This window comes from Phocoena phocoena, chromosome 9 (assembly GCF_963924675.1).
Source record: "Phocoena phocoena chromosome 9, mPhoPho1.1, whole genome shotgun sequence".
NCBI classification, from domain to species: Eukaryota; Metazoa; Chordata; class Mammalia; order Artiodactyla; family Phocoenidae; genus Phocoena; species Phocoena phocoena.
The window spans coordinates 16,356,150-16,377,237 of NC_089227.1; the positions used below are offsets into that span (position 1 = coordinate 16,356,150).

Consider the following 21,088-nt stretch of genomic DNA (forward strand, 5'->3'; position numbering starts at 1 on the left):
TCAAAACTGATTCATCATCACCACCTTCCAACTCTGTGGACCTGATTTTTTCCAGAAAGATACCAAACTCTTGTCTTTCCTCTCAGGCTTTTCTATGAGGCTATCTAAAACTTCTTTCCCATCACAGAGTCCCCGCTGCTTTTTAAGGGATTCGACCAACTTATAGTAAGTACACTGCTTCTCCCCAACTGGCATCCTTCCTCACTGGATAAGTAGGTAGCCCAGTGGTTTCCATATTTGGCTGCATATTAGACTCACTGGTAGAAGCTTTAAAAAAACCCTGATGCCCAATTTGTACCCCTTATTAACACATATGGGGGTACCCAATTTGTACCCCTTATTAACACATATGGGGGTAGAAGCCAAGCATTAGTATTTAAAAATATATATATCCTGAAGTGTTTCCAACGTGCAACGAAGTTTGGGAACCACTGGCATATCCCAAAGCTAAGATGTAGGGCTACATGTTGTTCAACTGTGTCTTACTGTATCTTTCTTTAATAAAGATAGAGCAAGGCTGTCTTTACACTCTTGTGTGTCATTTTATTAAAAACAGACTTTTGGGGCTGTTCAACTTTGTAACAGAGATGCCAAGTTAAAAATAACTTTTACTCTACAAGATTTCTTATAAATAGTAGGTAATCTAGGTCCTTAGTTTTCTATTGCCCTTGCCGTCATTAACATTTTATTTTAAATTTAATGTTTAAAATCCCATAAGCCACTTCTAAAATATTTTCCATCTCCTGAACCTGTTATTCTGATGACTCATTGGTAAAGTTCAGTCAGGATCAATCAGTGGAAGTCAGAGATAAACAATTTTTTTCCTTTTATTTGAAATAATATACAAGAATATAGTGTGCAAAATTTAGGGGCAACATCATGAAGTGTAAATGAACTGAAATTCAATTTTACAGCTGTGATTCCTAACCAGAAAGACCACTGGGTAAGTAACATGAAAAGCCATGATTGTAGCTCAGAGCATAAGCAGCTGTATTGCCATTGTGTTTGCTCTCACTGTAGACAGTTTGGAGGAAAGTAAAGTGCACGTGTTGCACTGCATAAGTGCAAAGTCTGCCCCCACCATAGAGATACGATGACAAATACGATATTAAGATATGTGGCTGAGGAGATACAGGACACAAAAGTTAAAAATACAATGGTGTCAACCGTTAACAGCACCATTACAGTGACTATACCCCAATGCTATTCACTAACTTTACCTTGGCCTGGGCTGTCTCCATCGAGCAAGGGGTGGGTGCTGCCACCTGGCGCGTCCACTCAGCATGCTCCGGGAGCCGTGGCAGGTGGCTCTCAGGCTGTGACACTGACACCATCCACCTGCCCCCTGTTCCGGCAACCTCTTGGCACTGGCCAGACTAGGAGCCCCCGTGTTTGGCACAGATGCTGAGCCATATGGTGGTTGCTCAAGGAAAGGCCAACTCCCGGCTTCTGCTTCACTCCATTATGTATACAATACAGATTAATAAGCAGTAAGGAGCCAATGTATAAACAGCAGTTACATATTTTTAAATTCCCCCTTTGTACAATTTAAAATAAAACATGTATACACTTCTCCTCTCTTTCTACTGTACTTTAGCACCACAGGATATCAATTTTCAAGCCTATATTACCTGATAGACATATATGAAGTTTGGAAGAAAATAAGGCAATTTGGTTTACAATGTTGATAGTTTTAGCTTACTTAATGCTCTAATGGAGAAAGCAAATCCTCACTCATATTATTAAATCAATCATTTCAAGACTCAATGCTATCAGTATCTTACGGTCACACGGATTCAGGACAAATGGTGAGACCTTGATCTTCTTAAGTCTTTCCATCAACAGTCAATGTTTATGCAAATACAGACTTAAGAACATAAGCATCCTGGTTTAATGTTGTTGTGAGCCCTGTGGAGATAAAATTAATAACTCAGTGAATGTTTACACATCAATACATAGCAATTCTACAAATGAAAGCTAAGATGGATAACATAATGTTAACAACCATACTATTAAAAAAAGATCGCTTTCTCAAAGGTGGTGATTTTTTTAAAGTCTGATAATACCTGATGGTCCAAGCATCCAGAAAATTTATGAAAATGCTGAGACAAGAGAGATCGACTAGGATGAGCAGACAGGAAAGGGGATCCAGGCCAAGTCCTACCACATGGAATCCTAAAGAACTTCAAAAATCTAGTTCAGTCACCCTCATACTGGAATCTGACTGCTGACTGCTTCTTTATAAGAAATTCTTACGCAGATGAGAACCACATGTTACTATACAGAAATAGACAAATACAGAGAATGAATTAGAACATCCTTGGCCAGCCCTCCTGCTGCCAAGTACTGATGCTGTCCCTTTGTCTTTAAATATTTCAAATTGAGCTCATTCTGTTCTATCAATCATGTGACGTTTTCTTGTAATTAATCGAAAACACTTAAAAGATGCTAGTCTAGTAATGGAAAACTTTTAAGAATAAGGTCTATCCAATACAGCATTATTATGGTGCAAACTTGTTTACTAGCCTTCCCGGGCCTTTCTATTTCTTCTCCTTGCTGAGATTTTTAACCTAGAAATTCTGTGCAAATGTCAGAAGTCCCCACCTCCACAGCCCATCACCAATTAAGAAAAGAAAGGCTGTTGAGACATACCACCCCAAATCAGAAAATTCTTCTCCTGTGATAGTAATGAGTTAATAAGCCCCATCTTTCAACCCAACCAGAAATACTCATTTCAGATTCTTCTACTTTAGCATCTCTAGCAAACATTCCTACTTTCCAAGCTACAAGAGTAAATGGCACTAATGACGAAAGGCAGCCTGCCTTATATATCATGGTGTGCAAACATTATTTAGGTTCTGAAAGGTAAGAAGGCTGAGAAACGGCATCAACGCCCTTTTAAAGCTTCTAACAACCGCTCCAATACGCTAGTACAATTTTGGAGTTAAGTCAAGATCACTTTAAGCAACTACTTGTTGAAACATACTGAATTGGTTCTTTTCCTTTTCCAACAGTCAGGATTTAAACGTTTTTGTTCTTCAGCCAAAGCCTTTGCTTCTAATGTATACATTCTCCTCTCTTCATTCTTCATTTTCTTCCACCTGTCACCAAGGATCACACTTATGGCTCTGTAAAAGAAACATTTACAGTGTTGAAAGCAAGAATTTTTCAGAAAACTCATGTCAAGTGCTGCTACTTTAGGAAGAAGTAGAAAGTTGAAAGACAAAAATCTCGTCCAACATAGAGAAGGAGAAAGGTCAAGACTACTGTACTCATTTCCAGTAAAATCTGAAGTCATAGTCCATTCATCGTAATCTTGGCAATGAAAGCCTCCTAGAATAGGGCCAATATCTAAAAGGGCTAAAAACTGGATATTTTACACAGCTTAGATTTGAAGAAAAAAGTTAAATATTTCAACGAAATGGTTTGAATTACCATTGGGTACATTGGTCTTCCAAAGATGTTTAAGATTATTAAGGCAGACAGTGTTTAGTATCAGCAGCATAAAGTATTCACCTTGTATTGAGAGGTATTCTTTCTTTCTGTTTGTGCCCATAACCCATCAAATAGTCACGATAAGCCTTTTTTCATTCATGCAACCGCCGTGAAAATGTGGTGGCGCTAACTATGCACACTTCTCCAAAAACAAGACCAAATAAACCTTAGGCCACATTTACACTTACTACTTAAGAAAACCAGATAAACTCAAAGGGGAAAAAGTCAAACTGGTAAGACCCATCATGATAGAAATTTGAAGCTATTCCCTATTAATTTGCTCCCAAAACTACTAAAGTGGTCTCATCCAGAACAGGCAGACACAAACTGTTTCCCTTTTGTGAAGAGCTTAACCCTCATTAACCCTTAATTTCATGACACTCATACGAAACAGGTGGTCTGGAATGACTGCACGAAGTACATACAAAAGATTTCACAGTGGCTGACACGGAAGCTAGAGAACAGGCATCTGGGCTTTAGAACAGTCGCCACAGAAGCTCTACTTGAAAAGAAATTTAAAATGTAGTAAATGTATTTTTTAATCCAGTAAGTCGATGCAATTCAACATTGCACTGCATCTTCTTTTAGTAAAATAAAAACCGGTTTTTATAGTCTCCGAGTTAAAGGTACTATATAATGGTTGACACATTTACTAGTGAAACTGATTAAAAAGTATTCACATATGTATCAATTTCCAACTCACAGATGCATTTGGTACAAGAAGCTTCTCTTTTTAAAATGGAAGGATTTGGGGTGGACAAAATGGGTGAAGATGGTCAACAGGTACAAACTTCCAGTTTTAGGTGATGGAGCTGTAATGTACAGCGGGGTGAGTACAGTGAATAATACTGTGTGGTATATTTGAAAACTGCTAAGAACATAGATCTTAAAAGTTCCTATCACAAGAAAAAAAATTACTAACTATGTATGGTGATGGATATTAGACTAGTTGTGATCATTTCTTAATAGGTACAAATAGTAAATCATTATGTCGTGCAGCTGAAACTAATATAATGTCATATGTCAATTATATCTCATGTATATATATATGTGTGTATATATAAAGATCATGAGTCATTAAAACCGGCATTCAAAGCTGAATTATTCTATGTGCATAATCATTTGACTTTTCTCAGAATATCAAGGATTAAGGGAACTAGGAAGAATGGAGAAGATAATTTTAATTCGTGGAGAACTTGGTTTGAGAGGAAGCGAGCAGTAGAGGATTCTAAGAGATGAGGTATGGGCACAAGCAAACAGTAGGAAGGACTCGCACTGTTAACTTTTATCCCTGGGCTCTAGTGAGGACCCCACGTAGTCTTTTGACAAATCTGGCAGTCATTACAAACTGCCAATGCCTGCACATCCCGTAGCATGACACAGTTGTAAAATAAGTACATCCTTGAGATCTGACCCAAGAAGGTGCTAGTCTTTTCTGTAAAGATGGAACAGTCAATTGTTAGAACTGTGTCATCTAACAGGCAAGTGACATTTAATATTATTTTAGAAGGCAGATCCTTACCTCTTAGCTAACCTAATTATCTGTCTAGGTATTATGAAACAGTTACACATGACCCTAAAAATTCCACTTAAACATTTTACTTTAAAATCAACGTGGAAAACAGAACTCAATAATGAAGGCTACTGAATAACGCAACTGTCCCAGCTCCTCCGAACTGCACAGAAGTGTTACTGAATTGTTACAGTCAGAATTATCACTACTTTTACCTGTTATCTTTCCCTGGATACATCTGAGTATATTCAACTCTGTATTTTTTGGCAAAAAGCATGAAGGCATTCATTGGTCTTTTGCACTTGTTAGGAGAAGTGGCACTCACAGTCCCTGAGCTGTGGGTTTTGACAGCTTTAGCATACAAAGAATTGGAAGAGAGCTGTGAGGATCCCGGGGAGCCACAGTTTTCACTGAATCCAGATCTTTCAAAGTCTTGACCTCCAGGTCCTCCACAAGACAAAGATGCACGACGCTGACGAGCCATACTACTTAACACATAGACTGCAGAGGAATCCATAGGCGTGAAGTCATAGCTGTAAATAAATATATAAATTCATTAACAGGATTTTAATTCAGTATAGTTACCTGATTTGTGAAAACAGGATTTAAAAAAAAAAGACCCTTAAGATCTGATTGGAAATTTCAATGTATTTTACCTTAAATAATGTTACCAACACTACTTTAGCAACTTCACCATTGATAGTTGCTTGTAAGATGAAAGCTTATGTATGCATTTACTAAATTTATTTTTTTAATCTTAATACAAAATGTTTTTATAAAAGACTTCCAAGCCTCCCCACTTCAAAGGAATCTGTTACAATCCACATACTTTATTCATAGCAAACACCTTCTTCAGATCCCATACAACTCATTCCTACTTTAGATTCATTTTTTTGACAAATTTGATAATCTAATTTGTTGACCTCTAGAAGCCTGAAACTACAAAATTAAAACAGAGTAGCAAGCGTATACCAGGCCTAAGGACTAACTACTACAGAAGACAAGATGTTGGGTAAGGACAGATAGAAGTGGTTAAATGTAGCTAAAGAAACTTTAAATGCACAGCAGCCTGGGTCATCTGTTTACAATGACATGTGAATACAGTCATACATGCATTAGTCTCCCCTATATATTATAACATAGCCTAATAACTTAAAACATTTTGCTAGGCCACATTTTGCTAGGTATGTTCAGTTTATATAGGTATATAAGCTTTCCGTATCATCTCCTTTTCTCAACAAGCTTGCGTGGCGATTATCATTATCCTCTCTTTATATGAAGAAACAAGCTAAAAAAGTATTGTTCACCCAAGGCCTCACAGCTACTAGCTCTCAACCCAGATCTGTTTGTCCAGCTCCAAAGCCCCAGGTTTCCTCATGAGTACCGTGGTACTCTGCACTGCTGTTGGCAAACCTCAAGGTGAATAACCATCAGATTAATTGAAAACATCATCTGAAAATTAGAAATAATGTAGACCACAGCCTAAAAATATACCTGTCAAGAGAATTCTCTTCCAACTCTGTTAACTTCTACTGCTTACACTGGTAATCTCAGCAGAAAATCTTTTACTTCACCCCAACTCCTCTTTCTCTCCCTGAAACAGAGATTCTGGCAGTCCATCAACAGGTTGATAATAGCTACAGGAATAGTATCCGCCTACAGGTGAAGCAATGTGCGATTATGAATGATTCTGACAAAGGGAGAGCTACCTAAGTGAGGTGCACGCCATTCACTGCACACAGTAAAAATGACTTTTACCAATTATCAACCACACAACATCTGCTTTTTTAAAGGTATTACATGAAATAAGTGTACTTACAAGTATGACTCCAAAATCATCCAATAAACGCTTAGCAATCAGTATTATGCCAGAGAAATAATTTTTGCTATCTTAAGCCCCTCTCATATGTAATTTAGAAAAATAGCAAACTTAAGCATTTGTAAATGAACCTGACACAAAATTATTAATTTCTACTGCAGTAAAATAATTACAATTTGAAATACCGAAAGATTTAAAAATAGGGTAAGCTAATTGCCTACTGAAATTTGAAAACTCCACCATCTAGTGGTACAAATATAACCGTCATCCATTTCCATTATGGATACAATTTAAAGTAGCTTGAAATATTCAATCACAGAATTCAGATTTTTGACATGACTACAGCATTATATTACATAAAATATCTTTTTAAAAGAGCCTAATTTTTTGCTATACTGAGCATTCGCTCTCTTTGCTATCTGTTCCTAAAATGTGCCTTAGTTCACCTCACTCTTCTTCTACGTGCCATTCCTCGAGCTTAGGATGCCCCTTTCCACCGTCATTGTCTATTGCTCTTAAAGAAAAAGTACAATAGTATAGTGTCTATTAACTGAATCAGAAATATTAACTCACTTAACCCTCCCTTCGATATGATCCTCATTTTACAGCTTTTTTCTTTGTTTTGAAGACCATGGAAAAATCAACTTACCCCAGTTTCCGCAGCAAAGCTATCACAGAGCCCGGCTGTGAATCCAGGTAGTCCGCTGCAGAGCTGTTGCTAACCAGGCTACACTGCCTCCCAACTAGCACCTACACATGGTACACACGGCCTCATCCATTCCCTTCTCTAGGCTGGAAGCAAAGAGGCAGGCCTATGTCTTAACTGATCTTCAATCCCCAGTGCCAGCACGTACTAGGCTCTCAAAATGACTGACAACTGACCGAGAGGGTAAAATAAATCACTCTGGAGAACGTACTAATATAAAATTTTAATTGGGCTCATAGCCCGTCTCTGCCACTTACTAATGGTATGAGCTTGGGCAGGTAACCCTCTAGCCTCAGTTTACTTAGCTCTGAAATGAAGATAATATTTGCTATGCAGTGTTGCACAGCTGGCAGAACAGACTGTATAAAACACTTAAGGCAGAGGTGAGCACACAGCAGGTACTCAACTGGGGTATCAATTATTATTGGAGAAGTAGTCTAGATTGGTAAAGTGACTGTCCTAAACCTGCCTGATGCCTAGAAGATTGGCCTCAATACCCAATGTCTCAAGTGGGCTTCTTCAACTCAATCAAGCTCTCTCACCTGGAAGCTTCCTTTCTACAATAGAGCCACCTACTGTGTTTAAGAGCTCATCCATCAGTTTATTGCTGACTACTTCTGGTCCTCAGCAAGCTAACATCTACTCCAGTGCCCTTCCTAGACCAGCATGACCCAAGAGCACCTACTGTGTGCCAGCTGGATACTATAATTTCTAGTCCTCACAACAAGGAGTAGAGTTAGGCAGGTGTTATCCCCTCCATTTTACAGTTAAAACACTGAGGCTTGCATTTGCAGCAACATGGATGGGCCTAGAGATTATCGTACTAAGCAAAGTAAGTCAAAAAGACAACCATATGATCTAAAATATGACAGGGAATTCCCTGGTGGTCCAGTGGTTAGGACTCTGTGATTTCACTACCAAGGGCCTGAGTTCAATCCCTGATCGGGGAACTAAGATCCTGCAAGCCACGTGATGCAGCCAAAATAAATAAATAAAAAATACTAAAATAAGATAAAATATGACACAAATGAACGTATCTATGAAACAGAAACAGACTCAAAGACACAGAGAACAGACCTGTGGTTGCCAGGGAAGAGGAAGAGTGGGGGAGGGAGTGAGTGGCAGTGTGGGATGAGCAGATGCAAACTACTGATGATATACACAGGATGGATAGACACAAGGTCCTATTGTACAGCACAGAGAACTATATTTAATATCCTGTGATAAACCATAATGGAAGAGAATATGAAAAAGAATATATGTATAATAAAAATTTTAAAATAACAAGGAAACAATATTTCTAATATCACTAAAGTTCTACATTTGTCACCCCCAGAGGTAACCATTCTCCTGAACTGTTAATCATTCCCTCAATTTCCCAACAATTTTATTATAAAACTCATTCATAAACACGATAGAAACTATAGTGACATTAATTATGTTAAAATAGCAATTATATTAACATGTTACATAATGTTTCATTGTGCAGAAATGAATTAACGTTGCAGGCTTGCTGTCCTTTCAAAGGGTTACTTACAGGCTGGCCCTTGACTAGCATCTGGAACTTGGATTTCGGGAGGGTTCCCATCATACCCACAACTGATAAGAGTGGCTCACTGTTCCTAAACTGTATGTACAAAAAATACGGTTTACCCTAAACACCTGCTTTCCTTTTGGAAGCTTTTGGTATATGCCAGGCAGAGGCAGCCTATGCAACCAGCTCCCAATAAAACCCCTGGTGCTGTGTGCCTAATACGCCTCCCGGTAGATAATGACTCACACGTGTTGTAGCTCACTGCTGGGGGAAATAAGCTTGTCCTGTGTGACTCCACGGGGAGAGGACTCACTGGGAGCCTGGCTTCCCCCGACTTAAGCCCACGTCTTTCCTGTTCACGACTTTGCTTCATATCTTTTCAATGTAAGATATCATAGCTGTGCATATGACTAAGTACTAAATCCTGTGAGCCCTCCCAGTAAGTCACTGAACCTGGGGGTGACCTTGAGGATCCCTGGCGTAACTGTATAATGTGTATTTTACATACTATAGAAAGATTATATAAATGTAATTAGATTTATAATTTTATTAGATATATTTCCAAAGAACATCTGATTCCAGACTAATTTTTACTTAACACTTCTAAAGATCCATGTTTTAAAATGTATGGCTACGGTTCATTCAACTTCAACTGACAAAAAGAATTCTACTGTATGATTGTATCACACTATATGCATTCAGTCTCCAGTGAATGAGTACTGATACTGTTTCCACGTCATAAGCAACACACAGCTTGAACTTTACACATCGCCTAGTGCATGTCTACAAGCATTTACTTCTCTATGGTGTACATACAGAGGAATGGAACTGCTGATATTCACTGGTAGACAATAAAGCGAAAGTATCTTCCAAAATTTTTTTATCCATTTACACTCTCACCAAACATTAGAGGTATCATGGATCTAAATCCTAAGAATACTCTGAGTACTGGACCTTAACAATGTCTTGTTTTTCAAAAAAGACTGTATAAAAGAGAGTCAAACAGCATTTAGATTGCAATCTTGCAGATGTTTGTTGAGCATATAGCCTGTGCCAGGCCCTGTGCTGGTTGATTTTTAAAAATGTTTTTTAAAAATAGTCTCACTTGGGATTCCCTGGTGGCGCAGTGGTTGAGAGTCCGCCTGCCGATGCAGGCGACACGGGTTCGTGCCCCGGTCCGGGAAGATCCCACATGCCGCGGAGTGGCTGGGCCCGTGAGCCATGGCCACTGAGCCTGCGCTCCGCAACGGGGAGAGGCCACAACAGTGAGAGGCCCGCGTACCGCAAAAAAAAAAAAAAAAAAAAAAAAGTCTCACTTACGCTTTCAAAATAAAAAAACATATTAACCTTTTATTTTATTATATTAAACTGAATTTATTTAAAATCTTCAGGCCAGCAGAAATTCTTGAAAATTCTCTACTTAAAGGCCTATGGATTTGATAATTATCTTAAAGAATGGGTCTTGGGGCTTCCCTGGGCGCAGTGGTTAAGAATCCGCCTACCAATACAGGGGACACGGGTTTGAGTCCTGGTCCGGGAAGATCCCACATGCCGTGGAGCAACTAAGCCCGTGCGCCACAACTACTGAGCCTGCGCTCTAGAGCCTGGGAGCTACAACTACTGAGCCCGTGTGCTACAACTACTGAAGGCTGCATGCCTAGAGCCCATGCTCCACAACAAGAGAAGCCACTGCAATGAGAAGCCCGCGCACCGCAATGAAGAGTAGCCCCTGCTCGCTGCAACTAGAGAATGCCCACGCACAGCAACAAAGACCCAACACAGCCAAAACTAAATAAATAAAAGCTAACTTTTTTTCAAAAAGAAGAAAGAATGGGTCTTAAAATCCCAGATATCATATACTTTCCCTGGGTTCCTTCTGGGAGGAGGTGACCAACTGCCCCTATTTTCCCAGGACTGAAGGGTTTCCAGTGGTGCAGGACTTTCAGTGCTAAAACCAGAAAAGTTCTGCACTTCAGACAGTTGGTCAACTTTCTTGAATGTCAGCACACATGGGTCCTTCTCCTATTCTACCACTTACTAATAGGGTGATCTCAGGAAAAATCACTTTCCTCTTTAAGTCTTTCCAAATGTCAACTTTTTGCTGTTTTTACAATTTTTAATCCATGCAACTAATGCCCTTGGTCAAAATGAATAGTAAACGAAGACACAGTTAAGAAAAAGAAAGATACAATTAACAGATTTATGGTCTGGTTCAAAACAACTGGCCAAATTTAGCAAATTTTTCTTTTCTTAACTATCAAAGATGATCTATTTAATTCCTAGACATATAATGTGGTATTTCCTAATCTTAAATGTTTTATGAAGTCACTTTTCCTACATGACTACTCCATGTAAAAGTCTTTTTTTTTTTTTGAAGTATAGTTGATTTACAATATTGTGTTAGTTACTGGTATACAGCAAAGCGATTCACTTATATATATATATATTTAATATACATATTCTTTTTCAGATTCCTGTCCTTTATAGTTTATTACATACTACCCTGTACTATACAGCAGAACCTTGTTGTTTATCTATTATATATATAGTAATTTATATATTAGTATCTGTTAATCCCAAACTCCTAATTTATCCCTCCCTACCCCCCCTTTCCCCTTAGGTAACTATAAGTTTGTTTTCTATTTCTGTGAGTCTAATTCTGTTTTGTAAATAAGTTCATTTGCATCATTTTTTAGATTCCACATATAAGTGATGATATATGCTATCTGTCTTTCTCTGACTCACTCCACTTAGTATGATAATGTCTAGGTCCATCCATGTTGCTGCAAATGGCATTATTTCATTCTTTGTAAAACTCCTCGAGGGACTTCCCTGGTGGTGCAGTGGTTAAGAATCTGCCTGCCAATGCAGGGGACACAGGTTTGAGCCCTGGTCTGGGAAGATCTCACATGCCGAGGAGCAACTAAGCCCGTGCGCCACTACTACTGAACCTGCGCTCTAGAGCCTGCGAGCCACAACTACTGAACCTGCGTGCCACAACTACTGAGCCTGCAAGCCACAACTACTGAGCCTGCAAGCCACAACTACTGAGCCCACGCACCTACAGCCCATGCTCTGCAACAAGAGAAGCCACCACAATGAGAAGCCCATGCACCACAAGGAAGGGTAGCCCCTGCTCGCCACAATGAGAGAAAGTCCGCATGCAGCAACGAAGACCCAACTCAGCCAAAAATAAATAAATTAATAATAATTTAAAAACTCGAACTATATTATTTTACTTTAATTATCAAGTATTTTTTCATTTATTCATATACAATTGACCCTTGAACACTGTGGGTTTGAACTGCATGGGTCCACTTACACATGGATTTTTTTCAATAGTAAATACTACTCAGTCCATGGTTGGTTGAATCTGCCTACACAAAGGGCTGGCTGTAAGTTATATGTGGATTTTCGACTGTGTAGAGGAGTCAGTGCCCCTAACCCCTGTGTTGTTCAAGGGTCAACTGTACATCCCTCTTCTAAGTAGTCCTTTTATAATTCTCAGATCTTTAAAGGTTTAACCTCCTAAACAGCAATCATTAGGGAGATTAAGAGTAAACTTTAATTTTTTTTTCAGAGAGAGAAAAGAATTCAATATTACCTTTTAAATGTATCAAAAACACCTGAATCATCAAAATTAATGGCATCGGGGTGTCCAGGAGGTAGACATACATCACCAACATGAATTTCACAACATGGAATGCCATGCTGTACCACAGTCAAGCTTGGATAAAATGATGACCAACCTAAAGTTAAAGCAAACTATTGTTACATAAAGGATGGAGATTGACAGAAAGCATCCAAATTATTTATTATATGATAACTATGTCACTTCTGAGTCTTAAAAAAAGTATGTCATAGATTTATAACACAAGTCATATATCTTTGCCACAAAGCAAATCCAAGTGTTTTATTTAAACAATGCAAAAGCGCTCCAAAACTAGTTTAACTCAGCATTTTACTAATGTATCAAATTCTATCAATCAGCACTTCCATTGACCTACAAGATAGTAAATGATAAATGATGATGGAGACCATGAAATAGTCTCTGCATCATTACGTTTGACAGTGTTAATGTGACTTCAGGTGTAAAGCATATTTGGCCTCAACCAAAATTCAATTACCAGAATACTCCATTCCCCAAACTATATCAAAACAACAGAGAGCTTATTATAGTATGCTACATGAATCTACAAGTTCATACCCACAGGAAGTAGAGCTCCACCTGACTACTGCTAAGACATTTAAACATCATTAGGTATTATTATAAGGCATTTCCTATGGTAGTTTTATTTAGTTTGAAAGAAGTTTTCCCTTCAAAACGTTTTTTCTTAATCATCAAATAATTATGCCACAAGACATAAGTATAGATTTAAGAAGCTTTCTTTAAAAAGTTACTACAAATTGAAAATTGAAACCCTACCTTTATTTTTAACATAGAAAGGGTGGTCCAGTTTACACTCTACAGTAAGTAAACCATCTTCGACTGTACCAGGATCAAAAGTCAACTTCAGTACAGACTCGCCAAATGATATACTTTCTTCATGTGATAACAACTTTAGACCATCAGAACCATAGCCCTGGAAATACATGCACAGAGTAAATAAACTGGCAATGTTCAACTCAACATGGAGTGAAGTTCCTATTATGTGTAAGACTTTGTGGAAAAGGTAAAAATAAACAAGACAGGATCCTTCCCATTAAGGAGCTTTCAACCCAGTAGCGAAGAAAGGCAGATATTACTACAATATAAAGCTGACTGGAATAAGTGCTTCAATCCAAGTACAAATAATGCTAATGGAGTTTAATAAAGGGAGATATTAACTCCAAGAGAAAAAGATTGGGGGGGCTTTCAATTCCCATTTGAACTGGAATCTAAAAGGAGAATGCAATTGAAAAAGGTACAAGAACCTGCCTTACACCAGGAATAGTTGTGACTAATAACTTCTTTGGAGAGTGCTGAGTATCTGCTAAAAATACAAGATTAGTTCAGAGTTGGGGCAAATAAGACTGCAAAGGAGGGCCCCGTTAGTAAGTAAGTAAGTAAAGGGATCTTAAAGACAGGCAAAATGCTTAAACTTTCCTTTGAGAAGGTACTGGGAAGTCAATGAAAATATTTTTATTAATATAATTGTTGATTTTAAGATGATGACAAAGGCTACAGATAAAAGGTACCTCTAGTATTCAATTTATTTGAAGATATAATGAGAGAACCCCATTACAGTCTTGAACTGACAAGTGCAGTGGTGGTAGAACTGGGCTGAATTTAAATTCAATCACTATTTATTGAGCACTTAGTACATGCCAGGTGCTAGCCTCTGAAAACACATGATCCCTACCCTTAAATTCACAGAAAAACAAAGGAGACAGACATGCCAACAGCTAGCTACAGTGTCCAGTCAAAGTAACTAATGAAAGAAAAGGATAAATGTAAAAAATCTTTAAGGAAACAGAATGGATCAACTGAATACAAAGAGAGGAAACAGTCAACTTCATTCATGTTTTGAATGAAGCAATCAAGAAAAGGTTTTGAGGACGTCCCTGGTGGTCCAGTAGTTATGAATCTGCCTTCCAATGCAGGGGACACGCGTTCGATCCCTGGTCAGGGAACTAAGATCCCACATGCTGCGGGGCAACTAAGCCCGCACGCTCTGGAGCCCACGCGCCATAACTAGAGAGAAGCCCGCGCGATGCAACGAAGAGCCCACGTGCTGCAACACAGCCAAATAAATACATAAATATTAAAAAAAAAAAAAAAGAAAGAAAGAAAGGTCTTGAATCTGACAATCAAGAAAGGGTAGTAATACTCTTAAAAGGGGAAAAATGGACCTGGATGGGGAAGAAAAAGGTGAATCCAGTGTTGGCTATACTAGTAACTAGATTACAGAATTTTCTAATTCTTAGAGTTATAAGAATTTAAAGCTAATCCCAGTTCCGTCTTACAGATCAGGAAGGCAATACCCAGTGGGGTTGATAGATTGCCCAAGGGCAGTCATACAAATAGCTGCTGGCAGAGCCAGAAAGACCCCAGCTTTCCTGACTCCAAGAAAGACCAAAGCAGTTTCCACAGACCACCAAGGAGCTGCTGTCGACATTATCATCAGAGAAAAAGTGGTGAAGAGAGTGAGGAAGGGTAGAACCTTATTAACATTCAACATCATGGGCAGACAAGCCACCAGTCCAAACAGACAAGACATCAGAAGGAGAAGCAGGGCACTGCCATGCTACGCAAATCAAGGGTAGACAATCCACTATGTCAAACACTGCAAAAATGTCAAAAAGAACAAGCAGAAGCCTCTTTAGCAATCAAAATAAAACTAGTAACCTTTGAGATGATTTTAGTAGAGCAGCAGAGGCTGAAGTCGGACTACAGTGAACTTCACTATGTAATGCTTACAGCAAGAAGGGGAGACTGAAGGCCGCCAAGTCAGGACTGCTGTTCTCAAGAGACTCACTAGTAGGGGACAGCAGGCGCAGAACAGGAATTTTACATAAGCACACTTCACATGCCCAATTTCTCTGCCCACAATGGAGATGGAGAAATTGAAGATTTCAAAGATAAAGGTTTCATCCAACATTTATCCTACTGCTTGCTGCCCACTACTGCCTTTGCTTATCGACTTAGAAAACACCAGCATTTTAATGGGTCATTTTAAATGTAACTCAATCAATTCTCACTTATCCATAGGAGAAATAACCACTTTGTAGATTACCTAAGGTAAGGCTTTGGTTTATTTATTCATTTTGTGTTTAATGCCAGTTTAATTTTCCCCAAAATAAAATGTGTACGAAGTGCTACAAAACACACTCTTGTTTCCATCTAAGAAAGCTTCACTATAGAGGTAAAACCTAAAGCCGCTTCTCCTCCCCATCGGGCTGAGCAACAGAGGAGTCACAGGAGCTCCTCCCAAAATGTCATTCAAACATGGAAGCAAATGGGAGGATACACCTGCAGACTAATAACAAACCTATGTTCCCTGTTGAAAGACTTGTACAAGTTTTAAGGATTTTAAATCAACCTTGTGAGTGCCCATCTGGAGATCTTCCTCATTATCGCAGCCTTCGGTTCTAGCAAAATCTTCCACATCTTGCCATTCCTTATTGCTTCCCTTATGAAAACACAGTCGTGTGCCTACAGTTTAAGTAAAAAGCAAGTATTAGATATGTGACTACTGTGCTTGCTACACAAATAAACTGTAAAGAATTCAAGCATTTTTTACCTTTCAAAAAACAGTGCCAAGCAGTTGAAGGCCAGGAATTGCACCACCCCAAGTCGTCATCATCTGAGAGGGAGGACATGCAGAAAATGCCAGATTCTGACTCACTGCTTGCCTGTGGAAAAAATATTACAAACTTTCTAGGTTTTCTCTTTTGTAAGATGTATTTTGTTAATCTGTGTCTTCAGACTATCTATCTACCTATCTATCTACCTAGCTACCTACCTATCTACCTACCTACCTAGCTACCTACCTAGCTGGCTAGCTATGCCGGGTCTTAGCTGTGGCATGCCGGATCTAGCTCCCCGACCAGAGATCGACCCCAGGCTTCCTGCATTGGGAGCACAGTCTTAACCACTGGATAGCCAAGGAAGTCCCAAGACTTTCTTATTAATGGATAACTTAATCATTCTAAACTTAGGGAGAAAAATCACCTTCGAAAACTGAAGTTCTGGGAAGTTTTAGTTAAATGCATGTTCCCACTGGTAACAAACTTTCCTAACAGTTAATAGAGCTGTACATATAACTGAATCCAGATCAGCAGGAGAACAGCGAGAGAGACTATTTCCCATCTGCATGTGCTTCAGAAGAACTGCTTAGAGAGGGAAAGTTCATGTTTTTCAGCTGCTGTACAGATTTCATGAAGTTTAACCTCATGAATAAACTTACCCTTTCATGTCTGACTGGTGTTTGCTCCTTCCAGTGGTGATGAGCGAAGGCTGGCCCGCCCTTAGAAGAGGACACCGGTGGAGGGCGCGCATAGGAATGTAAACTTTTGCTAGTAGCTATGATGTGTACAGGAGATGATCTAAAATAAAGAAACTGTTTTAACCACAAAGCAAAGGTCCTTAAAGTAAAGCTTTCCTTTTGGTGAACTTCATATTCATAACACCAATGTTATTACATATAAGACACCTATGGGAAACACTAATAAAGACATCAGGGTTTCGTCTACAGTATGTCGTCCCTTAACATCTTACCCAAACCCTCTTCACACATTTTAAACACTGTTTTTTTCAGATTAGATAATATACTTTAAATTCCAAACTACTGTTTCATTTACTCATTCACTCATTTTTATATCACTAAGCACATACAAGTGTGCAGTTTCATTCATGAAGGATGATACCCCCTTATGCAGGGCTCCCGATCCCTTTCTCTCTCCTACTGTGATGTGGTCACCAAATCTCGGCCCTCCAAGCTCAACGTGACCAACACGGAACTCTTTTATCTACCAACCGCCTGTATCACTGGGCAGATACAGTGAACTACCTGAAGCTAAAATGTTTAAACTTATTATAGTAGAAAACAGCCTATTTGCAAAGCATCTACACATAAAGCCAGCTACTTCTGCACCAGGATCACCTTAAAAAAGTAAGTTACCTCTTGCCCCGCTTTCCTGTCAAAAGTCTCTTTACCAGGCAGTGCTCCCTTCAGAGTACACGGGGCTCCCCAGAACACACTAAGATCCTTCCCCCACAAACATATAAGAGGGGTAACAGTTAGCAGCAAGCCCATAAAGGACGACCAGTAAGGAATACTGACTCAGGAGTCTGGAAAGCAGCAGAAAGGAAAATTTCAGGGTCTAAGAAGTAAATCTGAATTGTCCCAAATCAGGACAATTCTGAGATGCCAACTAAGGATTTGGTCCTTAACAGAAAAATATTTACACGTATCTGTACTAATCCTCTTTCTAAAAAGAGGAGGGACATCTTACTTTCCAATTCTTCCCTTATTCTCTGAGAAATCTGATTAGCCCTCATTTTTTTAAACTTAACATTTTTTATTATACCTTCGCAGAAATCAATTTTTAAACGAGGATCCATATATAAAACTGTACGTTGCTTTCACGTTCATAACACTTCTTAAGTAAAAAGCCCTCAAATTTCCATTCATTTTAGCTTACTCTCCAATCAACTTTGGATTTCAAAATGCAAATAATATTTCATCTTTGCCCAACTTCTTCCTTTTATTACACATTTACATCTTTATGAAGTGTAAGAGGATGGCCAAACTGCTAAAAATTCCTTAAACTCATTCCTGCCTTCGTGACTAGTAAAAGAAAATGGGTTTATCAGTTCTACTGTTTAACCATTTAAAAGACAAATAACAATGTAATGTTCTAAAATGTATATGGCCTAAATGTTCTGTAAAAATTAATATGCTGCATGTGCCTGAATCACTAACACCATGGTCTCTTCATCCCTCTATCTATGCAGGGATAACACAAACTTTACCTGTCCTCAAGCCCTTGGTACTGTACAGTTACAACTTCAGACATCCCAAGTTCAATAACTAACACAGTTTAACACTCTACAAGAAGTCACGAGAACAGCACTGACTGTCAGAAGGCAGGCAAGACGGCAGAGCGTGACTCTTGCTCTTGTTCCCTAGGGAGAAGGGAAGCATAGAAAATGCCGCAGAGAGTAATCTACATCTTTAGGGAGCTACTCCTTTACTTGTTTTTTTTTTTTTAACATTAATTTTCTCTGAGGGTTTTACTCAACTTCCCATAACTAAATTATTAATCCTCATGAGCTTACTGTGAAAAATGAACAGTACTATCTCTAAACTAAAATCGGGGAAAAAAGAAAGTCCAATAGTAAAATCAGGGTTTTTTTTTTTTTTAATTGTAAAGCAATTTTTCACTTTTTGACTATTAAGATTACAATGAAAACTGGGACAATAAAGGAAGTAATACTTTGAAAGGCAACTTTTCATTCTTGTGGAACTCTTCATGGATTAAACTGAAGTTAATTAAATTGAATTTGCTCTAATCAAAACCAACGACCTTGCTGAATAGAAGAAAAACAGCGTAACTTGCTGGGCTTCACACCTAACAAGTTTATTCTTTAGCAAAGAACTATACTAACTTAGGAACACTACCAAAATTCAGTTATTCCTACATCACCTATTATGGACTCTGGTCTACCCACTCACATGAGTGCAAACCTGGGTATTTCTCTTCCCTACAAACTATCATATTTATCTATGTCTTTTTACATAGCCAATTTTATAATCTGGGGGATAATTAATAAAATATTATCTATTTAGGTATCTCTAGGAATATTAGTTGGAAGCTTCCATAATTTCATAGCACCATTAATTCATTTTCTTAAACTCTGGTCTGGTTATATGAAACAGTGGTTTCTACCAATGGGAGTCTACTTTTGTAAGTTCAACATTTTAATATTAGCAAACATATAAATAACATAAGGCCACATACACTGTGGAAAAAAATAAACCTAGACCAAAAGGAACCAAACTCAAGGTTGATAAAAGTTTAAAATATGTCTATTTTAATTATGATTCCTTAGACATATATAATTTTCATCTAAGTAGAAATATATAATAAAAGTATTCTTGGTCTGATGTATTTTTTTGATGACTTTAAACCATTTACAAATATTTTTGACTCTGCTGTTCTCTTATCACTTTTATCTAATTCTCAAAATATGAAACCATGACATTGGGTGAAACAGCTCTTTGATTATTTTAAGACAAAGAGCGTAATTCTAATGACTTTGGTAAACCACCCATGAGATGGTCAAGATTACTTTTAACTCTAGAAAAAAAAAGCATTTTGTCATGATAAAAGTTTTCAATTAAAATACAGCCAATGTTCCCACCTGTTGTAAAATGAGCACTGCATAAGTGGACTTTGTGGACTGGTGGCGATATTTGCTAATTCTGTTAGCCAATCCACCTCATTTTCACGGTAAGTGTTTTCTGATATTTCTGAGGTATTTTGGTTCCAAGATGGTCTTGGATATTCTTGATGTGACACATCTGAACTTAGCTGGTAAATGGCAGATTGAGTAGGATCACTCTGAACAGCCTGAAGTTCAGGAAGATCATCTGCAAATAAGCACACTCGAAATCATAAGAAGGAAATTACTAATACAGGGAACAATTCTACAATCACACCTGGAAGAGAGGTCCTCAAATTTAGCTAATTAATTTTGTGAGAGGAAACGTGTAAATTCTAAATGTTTTCTTGAAAGAAAACAAGTTTCAACTGAAAAAAAAAAAAATGACATCTTATACATTTAAGGGCCAACAGAGTCTGACAGAAAAGTAAACCTAGCAAATGTAAATGGATTAATGACTTCACTACTCAAACCATGTAACTACCACAACTGTTCACCAACTGTTCTGTTTGTGTTTTCTGACTTTTTCCCCCAGTTTTTTATAGCTCACCTGGGAATAATCCATATACCACTGAGACATTTTTATGTTAACATGTTAGAGGAAAAAGGCGTTTTATGGGTACACAGATGTACTTATTGTTCACACACTTGAACCTGTTCAACAAGATTACTGCAATAAATGAAAACAATTTTCAAAGATGAAACCTAGATCATATTATATATTTTCAGGTACTACTTGTTAGACTTTATCTATGCTAAATTATTTCTTTTTAACGAGAAAGTCTGAACTCAGTAATATTTATTACTTATTTTTTTCCAGAAAGTGTGTTCCCGAAAGGTAGTTCATGACAGACTCTCAGCTACCCAAGAAAGAAAACTAGAAATAGTACCCAAGGACCACTCATGTACATGCCAAGGCTATGAACACTGTAAGATAGACTGAATTCTAAAAAATTGAATTAAAAATTAAAGAAAAAGAAAGGAGGGGAGAAAAAGCATCTTGCAGGCCTTAAAAAAGAAAAACCACCACCAAAACAACCCTCTTTGAAACACATACCTACAAACTCTACAGATCCACTGGGTCTCTTCAATATATGTCAAAAAACTCTTCCAGTCTTGACAGTTCTCCTAAACTGTCACTATAAAAGTAC

The 21,088-nt window shown here is 38.1% G+C and overlaps 1 protein-coding gene across 1 annotated transcript in view; it reads right to left on the bottom strand.

Moving 5' to 3' along the window:
• Positions 1–806: 806 nt before the first annotated feature.
• HBP1 (HMG-box transcription factor 1) overlaps positions 807–21,088 on the bottom strand; it is a 31,056-nt gene continuing 10,774 nt past the window's right edge. The window contains exons 3-11 of the mRNA XM_065883504.1: positions 19,917–20,145; positions 16,957–17,095; positions 16,291–16,402; positions 16,090–16,202; positions 13,494–13,650; positions 12,672–12,816; positions 5,224–5,541; positions 2,987–3,128; positions 807–1,908 (exon numbers count right to left, since the gene is read on the bottom strand). Of these exons, the coding sequence (XP_065739576.1) occupies positions 1,891–1,908; positions 2,987–3,128; positions 5,224–5,541; positions 12,672–12,816; positions 13,494–13,650; positions 16,090–16,202; positions 16,291–16,402; positions 16,957–17,095; positions 19,917–20,145 (1,373 nt within the window). The 3' untranslated portion in view covers positions 807–1,890. The remainder of the gene's footprint in view (positions 1,909–2,986; positions 3,129–5,223; positions 5,542–12,671; positions 12,817–13,493; positions 13,651–16,089; positions 16,203–16,290; positions 16,403–16,956; positions 17,096–19,916; positions 20,146–21,088) is intronic.